Source organism: Phacochoerus africanus, chromosome 9, assembly GCF_016906955.1.
Source record: "Phacochoerus africanus isolate WHEZ1 chromosome 9, ROS_Pafr_v1, whole genome shotgun sequence".
Classification (NCBI taxonomy): Eukaryota; Metazoa; Chordata; class Mammalia; order Artiodactyla; family Suidae; genus Phacochoerus; species Phacochoerus africanus.
Window position 1 is genome coordinate 83,326,929 of NC_062552.1, and position 14,179 is coordinate 83,341,107.

Below are 14,179 nucleotides of genomic sequence, written 5' to 3' on the forward strand. Positions count from 1 at the left end.
TGAAAGAACCTCTTATTCATAATAACCAGCACTGTGCTGAGTCAGGAGTAGGCACTCAAGAATATGCTTTCTGGTTATTTTATAGAAAAAAATCTCTTGTTAAAAGTTCAACCACAGTTCTCAGCCCCCAACACTTGAGAACTGCCAACCGATTGCCTGAGGGCTCCTCTGGACCCTGAGAAAAGGAGACAAACTGAAAGACAGAGCTGACATATCTCACTTCATAAATGGACTATCCTATTGGTCTAATTCCTGATAAAGATCAGAATCAGAGTAAGAGTAAAAAATAAGTGAAATAAAATTCACAAGAGTCACAAACCATTCAAAAAATACTCTGTATTCTGTGTATTTCAAAGGTTGTTTAGGAGCTTCCTTTGTGGCTCAGTGGTTAATGAACCTGACTAGGATCCACGAGGGTGCGGGTTCGATCCCTGGCTTCACTCAGCGGGTTAAGGATCTGGCATTGCCGAGAGCTGTGGTGTAGGTCGCAGATATGGCTCGGATCCCATGTTGCTGTGGCTGTGGCATAGGCCAGCAGCTGCAGCTCTGATTAGACCCCTAGCCTGGGAATCTCCATATGCTTCAGATGCAGTGCTTAAAAAAAAAAAAGATTGTTTAGCTTAGGGCATTTCAACTGCAAACAGCCTACACATTCCAGCAGTTTTTCATGTCAGTTTGTCTTTTTAGGGCTGCATCTGTGGTATATGGAAGTTCCCAGGTTAGGGGTCTAATTGGAGCTACAGCTGCTGGCCTACGCCACAGCCACAGCCACACTGGATCTTCAATTTACATCCCAGCTCACGGCAACGCCGGATCCTTAATCCACTGAACGAGACCAGGGATCGAACCCACAACCTCATGTTTCCTAGTGAGATTCGTTTCCACTGCGCCACATCGGGAACTTCCTCAATCTCTCTTATTTTTTGCTTTCATAAAAAAGACTTAGAAAGAGGAGGTGAAGGCAGCTCTTTGCTAAGATGCATTAACTAAAAAGTTAAAACTTAGCATTACAATGGCTCACATTTCACACCCAGCCCTTAGCAGGGTGCACTTCTGGAGTACTGGAATTAAAATGGCTATTCCAGATATGGGTGATGGGGGATTGCTATTTAAAAATGACTTTGTTTAGGCAGCAGGAATGATGTGGTCTGACTGAATGAGGTCTGGGTTCACCTATGAAATATCGGGCCAAATTCAGTTCCCATCAGTGTGGTTGGTGCTGTGGCATCTTTCCTCTGCATCTCTGGGAAAGCTAAGGGAGTCGATCCCTTGATTTCCTTCCTTCCCTTAATTCAGATTTACAAATGAGAGCTCCTCAACAAACTGCCTTAGGGTTAACAATATCCTTGGGCTAAAACATAAGGAAGAAACACCAACTTTATCTACTCATATGTTCACAGAAGCCTATACTATGTAGGACCACCACTACCCAAAGTATTTATAATTCAAATCTCAGTTCATTTCAGAAACAGAAAGAGGCTAGAAAGTCTTCATCCTTGGTCTTGCAGAGGAATATCTACTCATCTGTCCAGGAAGCCAATAGCTCCTGCTGACCTAGCCACTGTGTTTCATAGTCCAGAAGGTTATAGGGGTGAAACAGCTATCCTGGAACTATTGTCTAAACTGCAGACCTAACAAAAGGCAACAACTCTTCCTTAGCTCCTGTCTCCTTAGACTCTACTCTGACAGAGCACACTAAAATATCCATGTTTTCCTGACTGTGACAAGTATGGTTATTCATTTTCCAAGACTTTCCTTTCTTGGTGTCGTTGCAAGAACAGAGAATCTGCTAACAGCACTCATTAAGAGCCTACTGCATGCAAGGAGTTCTAGAGGAATATACAATAAAAACAAAATCAAAGTGATGCTACTGTGAACCCAAATTAAAGAGTGTCTTAGAAAGCATCAAGTGAAATACAAACACTGGAAACTTTCAGTACAGCCCAGATGGGAGTGAGTTTTGTATGCGGGGAAAACACACAGGGTCATTTACTGAGAAAATATGGACAATCATTAACGTAAGAGCAAATGGGATTCTTAAGTCCCAAAAGCAAATAAGCAATGATCATCAGAGATGGGTAGAGCTTATCAAGAAGGGCTTTCTGGAGATGTGAAGGGCCTGGATTAGCTGGGGAGTCAGGCAGGAGCATTTGTTCCAGAAAGCTCTATAGGGGAATAAGTCAATTCTTTTTACTGTTAAATAACTAAAGGGGGAAGGGGAAGAGCTTAACTATTGACTAAGGGATGAAAAGCAAGTCCAGGCATTGAGGTCCTGGGCCGGGGCCAGGGAGGAACGACGTGCACGGTACCTGCAATGCGCTTCATCCAGGAGGCCTCGTCGATGCCCAGGTTGTTGTTAATGATTTTCAGAATGTTGCCCAGGATGACACTGAGGTGTTCGGAGGTGACTTTGGTGCACCAGGGCCCTGTGCTGGGCGGCAGGTGCTCAGGTCCCCGCTCCCACCAGTAGGACAGGTAGTTGCAGAGCATGGGCAGGATCACCTCGATGACGTGGGGCATCTCTGTGTACCGGGCCCCTGACTCGGCCAGGTCGTTGATTTCCTTCATCAGGCCTTCCAGCTGGGGGATGTCCGGGCACATCTCCTCCACCGTGTCTGGCATCCCCAGAACTGACCGAGAGGGTACACAAAGAAGAAAGAGTCACTCAAAAGCACAACTGGTACCTTTTCTCTCTTTGTCCACCCCCCCTTTGGTCTTTAGACATCATTTTCCATCACAGAGCTTCGAACAAGCAAGCAGGGGATGTGGAGGAGCTTCTGTCCTCCAGCTGTCTTTTTTTTTTTTTCCCACAGCAGATGGGGTTCCCGGGCCAGGGATCAATTGCAACCTATACCACAGCTGCAGCAACATCAGATCCTTCACCCACTGTGCCAGGCTGGGGATCGAACCCACAACTCAGGGCTTCAGAGATGCTACCGACTCCATTGAGCCACAGCAGGAACTCCTCAGCTGCCTTTGTAAAGGCTGCAGGTTCCAGAGGCTGGGCTATCGTCCTAGCTGTCACATCAGGTTAAAACACTTAAATAGAAAGTTAAAGGAGCAAAACAGAGACATAGCTGAAGGACCTTTTCTTAAGACTTCTCTGTGCTAAAAGCCAGTCTCTCGGCTTTACCCTCCTGGCCTCAGTGAACACACTGCAGGACAGGCAGCATTAGCAGGGGAAAAGCAACCCATCGGTGTAGGGTTGCCAACTTGCGGATTAATCATCTGGATCATGTCTGTACTGTGTAGAAAAGGAAAAGGAAACCTCCTGCCTCAAAGATTCTTTCAGCTGCACCAGAGACAGTACTTTCTATCCAATTTAAAGTTAGGGGCGCATACACTGATTTCTGCATTTACCACATGAGTTATTGATGGCCTGAGGTGACCTGTGCCAAGACCTCTCATCAATCACTTATATCCTTTTGTTTCTGAAGGCTTATGTTTAAGGAACAGTGAGTTGGCCCCATCTTTTCCTCACAGTGAACGACTGCAGTCATTTCACTGAACAAGGAGAGACAGGATGAAACGACCTCAGAGTTCAACATTCAAAGTTGTCAGATACAAGAATATAGCAAGTAGAAGAAGCCAGGGCTACTTGCCCTATTCTCCTTCAGGCAAAAGACACTCTCTTCCCCAAGATGGAAGGGGAGACCAGAAGCATCCTTAAGTCCCTGATGGGTGAGAGGATAACAAGGGCTCTGAGTGGCGGGGTGGGGCATGACTGGCAAAGAAGCAGGAGCTCAAAGCTCTGCTGTTATTTCCTGACATTTATCTCCATTCATCTCATGGCTCTGGAGTTCCCCTGGGCCTGGGAGGCAGCTCTTGAGCAGACTCCAACCACAGGCCAAACTTCTCCATGGGGCTAAAGTATTAGGCACTGCAGGGGCTAGGGAGTCAGAGAAGCAATAGGAAAATGTGGAGTGTATCCTTGGAACATTAGATCCACTAAAAGATTGGAGGAAATCATTATTATTATTTATATATTTGGCTGCACCCATGGCATGTGGAAATTCCAGGGCCAGGATCAAACTCATTCCACTGCTGTTACCAGACCCATGGTGTGGACTTAAGCTGCTGAGCCACCAGGGAACTCCTAAGGAAATTATTTTTGATGTTAGAAGTAAAATGCAAAGTTCTTATAAATTTCAAAGGGCAAAGCAGAAAATTTCAAATAAAATGCTACAGTTAGTGAACAACTGGGTTATGCCTTCAGGCCTTTTGCCATTGGGTTGCTACCAGCATGAAGTCTCTTTAGATTTTTAAATCCAGAGGAATGGATGAATTAATGAATAAGAGGCCACAGCAAATTCTTTGGGCTTTAGGAATATTGGCCAATTGAAGGGACTGTTTTGATTTCTTTCATGACTGCACTGCCTGGGGCAAAGATGCAGAATACTCCTGACTACCTTGGAGACAATGAATCTGTAGCGGAGACTAGCGGTTCTACTGGACAGTGTGCGATTGCAAAGCCATGGACCCTGAAGAGCCTCCCTGCTATGCAGCAGGCCTAGAAGGTCCTAACACCATTTCCCTAATTATGATTTTCTGTTGTTATGAGTAGGGCCTTTTGGCAAGTAAAAGGCTACAGAGTTCTCCTCCTTGCAAATAAGGAGTGAACCAATGTCCTTTAAAATTCAGACTATTTGGAATTCCTGTTGTGGCTCAGCAGGTTGAGGACCTGATGCTGTCTCTGTGAGGATGCGGGTTCTATCCGTGGTCTGGCTTAGTGGGTTAAGGACCTGGCATTGGCGTAAGCTCTCCTGTAGGTCACAGATGTGGCTCAGATCTGATGTTACTGTTGCTGTGGCGTAGGCCCCGCTGCAGCTCCAGTTCAGGTCCTGGCCCAGGAACTTCCACATGTGACAGGTGTGGCCATGAAAACAAAAAACATAGGAGTTCCCATTATGGCTCAGCGGAAACAAACCTGACTAGTATCCATGAAGACACAGGTGTGATTCCTTGCCTCACTCAGTGGGTTAAAGATCTGGTGTTGCTGTGAGCTATGGTGTAGGTTGCAGACGTGGCTCAGATCTCGCATTGCTGTGGCTGTGGTGTAGGCTGGCAGCTACAGCTCTGATTCAACCCCTAGCCTGGGAACCTCCATATGCCAAGGGTATAGCCATAAAAAAGACCCCCCCCCAAAAAAAATCCAGACAATTCAAAAGGATGAGTTGCATGAAAACCAAACAACACTGAACTGCTGTGAATTACAGCAAGAGGGAATAATACGGGTCAGATATAGTCCACTGCCAATGCTGGTCATTTGCAGAGAACAAGTCCAGCCTGTGCCTTGCCACAGAGCAACTAGAATCAGGAGTGACATCAACATGGGGGTCTGGGGAGACTCTCATGAACAAAATCATTTGACACATAATGTGTCATAATAAATAGGTACAAACAGTAAAGTCAAACATTCTACCTTCAGGCTCCACGCACAGTACGATGCCAATGGCCAAGGATGCAAGTGAAATTTATAATCGTTTGCTGTAAAATTATATGTGAGAAGGATCAGAGGTGTATGTGTGTTTAAATGTCACAGACAATCCATCATCATGGACACTTCTTTCCTACCTACCAAAAACACAGAATTGCTTGAGGCTGCTTCACTGGAGTCATGATAATGACCTTTAAAAGTTATTTATACGTAATTGGTCCTCGAGGGAAAGAAACATTTATGATGCAGGTGGTGTCTGGTATTTCAAATGCCACATAATAAGCTACAGAATGAATGCTGCCGTTATCTACCTGAGAAACAGCTCAGCTGAGTCTTATTAGAATTAGACACAAGACTGAGTTGGGACCATCAAAACACACTGTCCTTTCATCTAGATCAATAGTTCTCAAAGTGAGATCGTCCTACCAGCGGTGGCAGCATCACCTGGAAACTTGTTAGGACCTTGTTACTGAATTAGAGACTCCAGGGGTAGGACTCAGCATCCCTTACTTTAACAAGCCTTTGGAGTGATTTTGACACATGCTAGGGTTTGAGAACCACTGGGAACCACTGAGTTAGATTCCAAAGGTGTATTTTCTTCACCAAATAGCTCTTCCTTTAAGAAGACAGCATCAGAGGGCACCATCTCTTTGCAGCTTAGAGGGAGACTGGACATCCTTTCTCTCTGGTTGATTATTCCAATGAGGATGTGGAAAGGAAACTGGCAGGTGAGTAGGATGCTTTGGTAAAATTCTGATTCATAGAACACTGCCACATATAACCAAAGATTTTATCTAGTTTTGAATAACTGGCACAGAACAGTATCAAATCTTTTCTAGGCATATCTTAATTTTTGGATGAGTCAGAAAATGCTCCAGGATGTTACAGGATAGAAGCGTTCCTAATATGAGTAACTCTGCTGGCAAAATACCAACCTCCAATGAATAGAGATGCCCAAGTGACTGACAGCTTGATAAATCAGTTCATATTGTATATCTAAACCAAAGCCTCACATCATTTGTCATATCCCTTTCCCTCCCTGGTCTCTCTGGCCACCTAGGGGGAAGTGCAGTGAATGAAGACTACCTTCTCAGAGGCCATCAAACCATCACCCATTCTTTGGTTCCAGGCAAACCTGGTTATCTCAGAATATATACTCATGTACACTTTACTTTTCAAGATTCATACACATGGTCAGCATTTCCTCTTTGTTGACTAAGTGAATGATGGGAAAACATAGGTTCACGGGACTTGGGCCCTGAGTCCAGTGTGTCACTGATAGATGAAGAATGGTGTCATCTCCAATCACCTTGTTTCTTTTCTCCCTTATGGAGTTTGCAATGATTGATATTTATTTTCAATTGATGAATATGTCTTCCTAAATCAATGTAAAGGTACATAAAACAAGAAGGAACATATCTCCAGTAGGCCTCGAGAAGAACAATGGGACAGAGTCGTTTCCTTCCTTTCCCAAACCAGTCGAGTGTTTCCTCCTTTTGGTCAAGTTCACACTTGCCTGCTACTGTACCTCTCTGAGCTCAAGAGCACAGTAGGTTTCACTCTTTCCCAAGATGCAAGCTCTACGCATTGGTACTACAGAGACAGAGACACACTTTTTCTTGAGTCACAGCTGGAGCAGAATAAATGTATACACATTCAGCACTGTCGCAACTGGACACAAGTCCCTCTGGAGTTGGGAGCAATGCTTTATTTTACTTTTGCTTTTTAGGGTCACACCCACAGCCTATGGAGGTTCCCAGGCTAAGGGATGAATTGGAGCTGTAGCTGCTGGCCTACATCACAGCCACAGCAACACAGGAACTGAGGCACCTCTGCAACCTACACCACAGCTCACAGCAATGCTGGATCCTTAACCCACTGAGCAAGGCCAGGGATCAAAGCTGCGCCTTCATGGATGCTAGTCAGACTCATTAACCACTGAGCCATGAGGGAACTCTGCCTTATTTTATTTTTTAAGGCTGCACCTGTGGCATGTGGGAGTTCCAGAGCTGTAGCTGCTGGCCTACGCCGCAGCCACACCAGATCTGAGCCACTTCTGGGACCTATGCCTCAGCTTGCAACACTGGATCCTTAACCCACTGAACGAAGCCATTGTCTCACTGAGACAATGTTGGGTCCTTAACACACTGAGCCACAAGGGGAACTCCTGGGGAGCAACACTTTATCTGGCTTCTACCTGCAGCTGTCCCAGCCCTTGCTCAACATTACCAAAGCCTCTCAGTTGTTCACCTCCTATGTTAGCTACAAGAGGTGACTCATTGGGAATCATGAGCGGGTAGAGAAAAACAAGGGTGGAACTGTATTTTGCTGGTCCATGAAAGGGGAGAAAGGGTGAGATGAGGGTGAACGGGTGGAGGAATGAAGTTAGAGATTTCATGTGAGACTGCAACATGGAGGCATCTGGCAGTGTTTCTCTCTGGACCAACTCTGAGAACACCAGTCTCCACTGTCTTCTAGCCCAGGAGGAGAACTTCTTAAACAGTCTTGTCTAAATTGTCCTGGTCACCTTTGTAGGGGCCATGTGCTTCTTTTATATGAAGAAATGAAAGCAAGTGGGGATAAAGCCAGCATGGCTTAGCACCCTGGGTTCTTAGATGGAAAGAAGAGCAATGACAGGAAAAGTGTGGCCAGAATCCTTCCTCCTCTAGAGCTCTCTCCCTTAGGACTCACGACGGTTTGAAAGGGGGCTTGAACCAAACAGAACTGATGCACCATCTAGTCATTTTCTGGTAGTGTATGTCAATATTTTAAGAAAAGAGGAGTTCTTGTCTTGGCAGAACGGAAATGAATCCGACTAGGAACCATGAGGTTGCATGTTCAATCCCTGGCCTCGCTCAGCAGGTTAAGAATCCGGCATTGCCATGAGCTGTGGGGTAGGTTGCAGACATGGCTCAGATCTGGTGTCACTGTGGCTCTGGTGCAGGCTGGCAGCTGTAGTTCCAATTAGACCTCTAGCCTGGGAACCTCCATATGCTGCGGGTGCGGACCTAAAAAAAAGACAAAAAAGAAAAAAAAGAGAAAACATTAGTTCTGGAGTTCCCATTGTGGTGGAGCAGAAACGAATCCAACTAGTATCCTGAGGATGAGGGAACGATCCCTGGCCTTGCTCAGTGGGTTGGCGATCTAGTGTTGCTGTGAGCGGTGGTATAGGTCACAGACATGGCTTGGATCAGATTCCATGTTGCTGTCGCTGTGGCTAGCAGTTATTGCTCTGATTCAGCTTTAGCCTGGGAATTTCCATATACTACAGGTGTGGCTATAAAAGAAAAAAATTGGTTCTGAATAGGATAGATTCTGGTTTGAAATGGTTTGCTACTTTTTCTTAACCTTCCCTCCTGCCCGCCCTCCTCCCCTCCACCACCGCCTCCCCTACCCCACACCCATGGTGTATGGAAGTTTCTAGGCCACAGATGGAATCCAAACCTGAGCTGCAGTAACACCAGATCCTTAACCCACTGTACCACCTCAGAGACAATGCCAGATCCTTAACCTGCTGTGCCACAGTGGGAACTCCTCTTAATTTTAATCAGACCCATGGTATGGTAATTTGTGCTTCATGGTACATGAAGTCATTCTAGTTCTTTCCATTTAGAGTCCAAGGTGCCTGCTGGAAGCTCCTCTGTTCTTTTTTTTTTTTAATTTTTTTGGTCTTTTTGTCTTTTTAGGGCCTCACCCATGGCATATGGAGGTTCCTAGGCTAGGGGTTGAATTGGAGCTATAACTGCTGGCCTATACCGCAGCCACAGAAAGCCAGATCCAAGTCATGTCTGTGACTGACACCACAACTCATGGCAACGTGGATACTTAACCCAGTGAGTGAGGCCAGGGATTGAACCCCTGTCCTCATGGTTACTAGTCGGGTTCATTAAACACTGAGCCACGGCGGGAACTCCAAGCTCCTCTGTTCTAATCCATTGCCCTGCAGCAGGATCACAATTCACCCACATGTGTGGACTCTCCCTTCCAGAAGCAGATTTATCACCTGCCTTGGATCCAGGTTATTCTAGAATAGGGGATGGGCAAACTTTTCCTATAAAGGGGCCAGGTAGTAAATATTTTCACCATCGCAGGCCTGACAGTCTTTGCGGCTACTACTCAACTCTGTCACTGTAGCTGAAGGGGGGCAGAATGGATCACCCCCATTAGACACAGGGATCATTTTGAGCTGATTATTTCTGAGAAACCTCAGACACAGGAGAACTTCCGAAAACAGATTTCCCCTTTTGTAAGGGAGACCTACATTTATAAAGCAAGTTTACTTAGATACAGGTGTCTGCTCCAGAAAGAGAGTGCTTACCCGAGGTCACTTTTTCATCTAAAAGACTCATGTGCATGGCAGGGCAACGTGTTTCCCAAACCTTTCCTCGTCTCACCTTCCCATGAACTGCCTACCCTCTTTGAGACTCCAGACTCCTAACCCTTTCCTTAGCTCAGGATGATAAACAAGCCTCACTTATAGGGCTGGCTTTGTGGGCCTCCCTTATGCATCCATATGCACCTAATTAAAAGTTGGTTTTTCTCCTATCAATCTGTCTTTTTTAGAGGGTGTGTGTCTCAGCCAAGAACAATGAAGAGTAGAGGAAAAATTATTTTTCCTTCCCCACACAGTACTAATGCAGCCACAGACAACATGTAAATGAGTGGGTGTGACCATGTTCCAATAAAACACTATTTATAAAAATCGGCAGAGGGTCAGATCAGGCCCATGGCCAGTTTGCCTACCCGCTGCTCTAGAACTTAGCATGTCAACAGTTCTGTCTGATTCTCTTTCTTGGAGAATTTCAATTCCTTCTTGTGTGTTTCTGTTCTTTAGTCTCTATGGAGACGGGGAGGATGTGGTCGTCATCCTCGGAAGCAGAGCCTCTCCATGGCCTTGAAGAGGAATGCGGTGCAGAAGGAGAATGGAGACCAGGGCAGACAGGAGAACCCGAGCTTTTAGGATGCAAGGGATTGAGACATCAACTGTCTGTCTCCTCATTTTACAGAGAAGGAAACTCAAGTTCAATAAGAAAAAAGTACTTGCCCGTATCCACTGTTCCAGTAAGATGGAGACACGTTGCAAGGTCCCAGTTCTGACCTCCTGGCCCCGCTCAGACCACATCAACCAAGAGTGCTGTGGGCTGCAGTCCCTGCCTGGGCGGCTTCCCTCCCACTGCCTTCCTCTAAGCATGTGAGTGATGACCTCTGTGGGATGGTACTTACTAGACCTCTCCCTGGGGGTTTTGGTGTTGAAGACCGAAAGTGGATTGTAGCGGTTAAGGGCAGGCTCCAGGAATGCCACAGGTATGGCAGCTGCCAGGGAGGCCAGGCATTCTCCAAGGGCAGGCCGTTGCCTGGAAACAAAGAAGTCCATTTAGAAGTGGTGCCATCCCCATGCTGGCCCCATACACTGGTGAGCCAGGCCTGTTTCCCAGGATGTCTCAGGCCACTTCCCCATAGGTTGCTCCACTAGACACCCCCTGGCCCTGGGCTCAGCAAGGCTGCATACTCTTCCTCCTCCCTCATCTTTCTCTGGACACTAACCAATGGTTTTACAAGAGACTCACTTGCTGGAACCTTGTTCTTAAGTAACTAAGGTGATATCACATCATATGTAGCTTTGTTCTTCTCTCCCAGCATCTTTGAGAGCAAGTTTTGCTGGCATACAAATTGAACTGGATACTCCTTATTCTCAAAATCTTTGGCATCTTTAATTTCTCTGTCTATTCTCTGCTATGAATGAAGCTTCTGTCCACCAGTAGGAACAGTAGATGATGGGTCAAAAACATCAATTAGACACAAAATGAAAGACCTGCTTTGGAAGAGAAACAACAGGTCCTAAAGCATATTGCTCGATTTAGAGGAAAGAGTTCTAATGCCCATTATTTCTCTCCCTCTTTCACAAAAATTTGAGTGCCCTCCATGTATTAAGCTCTGGGTTTTAAATCTTTCTATGAAATAAACAATCAAAAGCAAAATGCTTGGGATTCCTAGTTCAGAGTTCAAGTTCTCCAGCTGAGAGGACTTGTGCTCCTCTGCAGGATAATCAAGGCTGCAAAGCGCATGTGATGTGAACCAGCCTTTGGCTGATCAAAGCAGTGCTAGTACTAAAATAATGTTTGCCCTTCCCAGACCTGGACTTAACCTTGGAGCTGTACTGTCTAACCCAGCAGGTCCCTTCCACTAGTGAGATGATACAGTGACAGTGCTGGCTTGAAAGGCCCTGTATGGGGGCTGACATCTGTTGCATCTGTTTTCTACTCATCAATATTTTCTTTCTGCCACTCACTGGCATTAAATCACAGACACACTACACACTTGCCTAGCAAGTTATATAAGAGAGGTCAGTTCCCAAATAAGGGGACAATTTCTTCAAATAAGCCAATCATTTGAGTCCTTTGTTAGATCATGATACAAAGATAACTAGTAGAAAATGTAGACAGTAGGTTGATGATGAAGAATTAGAAGGGCTTAATTGGGTTCAAGTCCATTTTGTGTGCCTTCCTCTGTGACTGATCAGCTCCAATTGGATCAGCTCCACAGTATATATATATATATAAAGACTGCTAGCAGAAGCCCTGGAAACTGAGGGTGTCAGGCTGAGACTTGGGGGAGGCTACAGAACCATCATGGGGAAAATTGCCAGCTATAGAGGGCATGATTGGAGCCAAGACCCAACGCTTACCCCACTAATCTGTGGAAACAGAAAGGCATTCAGTTCTCAAGGTTCCCGTCAGCTCCCAGCAAAACCCACACCCAAGAATTAATTTCCCTTCATTATAGCAATTCCAGCAGCTGTAGGGCCTCTGGATGGGATACCAAGCACTTATTATTATGTGGGGTCAGGAGTGGCTATGGGAGCCACTGTTTACTGAGGGGTAAGCCAGATAGTCTTAGCCTTGGTCTTTGGCTTCCAGGTAGTGAAATGCATGCAGAGGAAATACAGAACCCTGGGGCAATGTGACAAAATAACATATCTTCATGGTCTACTTATAAGGACTAGAATCAACCTGTGACTTCATTATAGCACAGAGAAAGACAAACTTTTGAGCTGGACTAAAAATGTGATCTTATATCACTTATATTTGGAATCTAAAAAAAAAATGATCCCAACTCAACTTATTTAAAAAACAGAAACAGACTTATAGACATAGAAAACAAACTTATGGTTACAAAGGGGAAGGTGGAGGGAGAGATAAATTAGGAGTTTGGGATTAACAGATAATACCAATATATACAAAACAGATAAACAACAAGGACCTACTGTATAGCACAGGGAATTATATTCAATATCTTGTAATAATCTATAATAGTAAAGACTCTACATATGTAGAATATACATATGTATATATATTTATATGTATGTATAACTGAATCAATTTGCTCTATACCTGAAACATTGTAAATCAACTATACTTTAAAAAAAAAATGTGATCTTGGAGTTCCTGCTGTGGTGCAGCGAATTGGTTAAGGATCTGGTGTTGCCATAGCTGTGGTGTAGGTCACAGCTGTGGCTTGGATTCGATTCCATATGCCGTGAGTGCAGTAGAAAAAGAAAAAAAAAAATGTGGTCTTAACGGTTCCAGGAAAAATGACTTGACAAGACTCTCTGGGGTAGAATCAGAATCTGCAGGGGGCTGGCCTGAGGGTATGCAGAACTGTTCTGCTTGAGATGTCAGAGGAATCTGGGGATCAGGGAGAGAAAGGAGACGGAAGGTGGGTGAGATGGCAGAAAGCTGTATATCCCTTGGGACCCCACCCCCATAAACTTTAGTCATGTTAGCAAACTTATGCAAAAAGTGGTCTTTCAATGATTTTAAAGGACAATTATTATATGTGGTTTTATTCCTTATCTTGTCTTCCTCTTGGGCTTGGCTTGCAGGGGACTGGCTGATTGACAGCTTATTTGACCATGAAGTATTTGAGCAGATGACTTTCGAATCTGCCTCCATCAGGCAAGAACACCCTCAGCCAGACCTTTTTTTAATTGAATAAAATATTCTTTAAATTCCATACTGCTTTACAATCACCCAGTTTTACACACATGATCTTATATAATCTCCTAATAACCCTTTTCTTCCCCTCCTACCCCTCTCCCCACTGGTAACCACTAGTTTTCTATATCTGTGTCTGCTTCTTTTTTGTTTTACTCACTAGTTTGTTGTATTTTTTAGATTCCACATACAAGTGATATCCAACAGTATTTGTATTTGACTTATCTCACTTAGCATAATGTCCTCCAAGTCCATCCATACTGGTGCAAATGGCCAAATGCCATTCTTTGTTATGGCTGAGGAATATTCATATCTATCTATCTATATCTATATATCTACATATCTATCTATATATATATATATCTCACATCTTTATCCATTTATCTGTTGATGGACACATAGGTTGCTTCCAAATCTTGGCAATTATAAATAATGCTTCTATGAACACTGGGATACATGTATCTTTCTGAATTAGTATTTTCACTTTTTTTCAGATATATACCCAGGAGTGGGATTGCTGGGTCATATGGTAGTCCTATTTTTAGTTTTTTAAGACCCCTCCATACTGTTTTCCACAGTGGCTACACCAATTTACATTCCCATCAACAGAGTACGAGGGTTTCCTTTTCTCCACATCCTCACCAGTATTTGTTATTTGTATTCTCTTTGATGATAGTCAATTCTGACAGGTGTGAGGTGATAGCTCACTGTGGTTTTAATTTGCATTTCCCTGATGATTAGTGATACT

At 44.6% G+C, this 14,179-nt stretch overlaps 1 protein-coding gene across 1 annotated transcript in view; it reads right to left on the minus strand.

Moving 5' to 3' along the window:
* Positions 1-14,179, minus strand: part of RYR3 (ryanodine receptor 3) — a 570,648-nt gene that overhangs the window by 74,908 nt on the left and 481,561 nt on the right. Inside the window, exons 65-66 of the mRNA XM_047794870.1 lie at positions 10,661-10,791; positions 2,310-2,630 (exon numbers count right to left, since the gene is read on the minus strand). Coding sequence (XP_047650826.1) covers positions 2,310-2,630; positions 10,661-10,791 — 452 coding nt within the window. The remainder of the gene's footprint in view (positions 1-2,309; positions 2,631-10,660; positions 10,792-14,179) is intronic.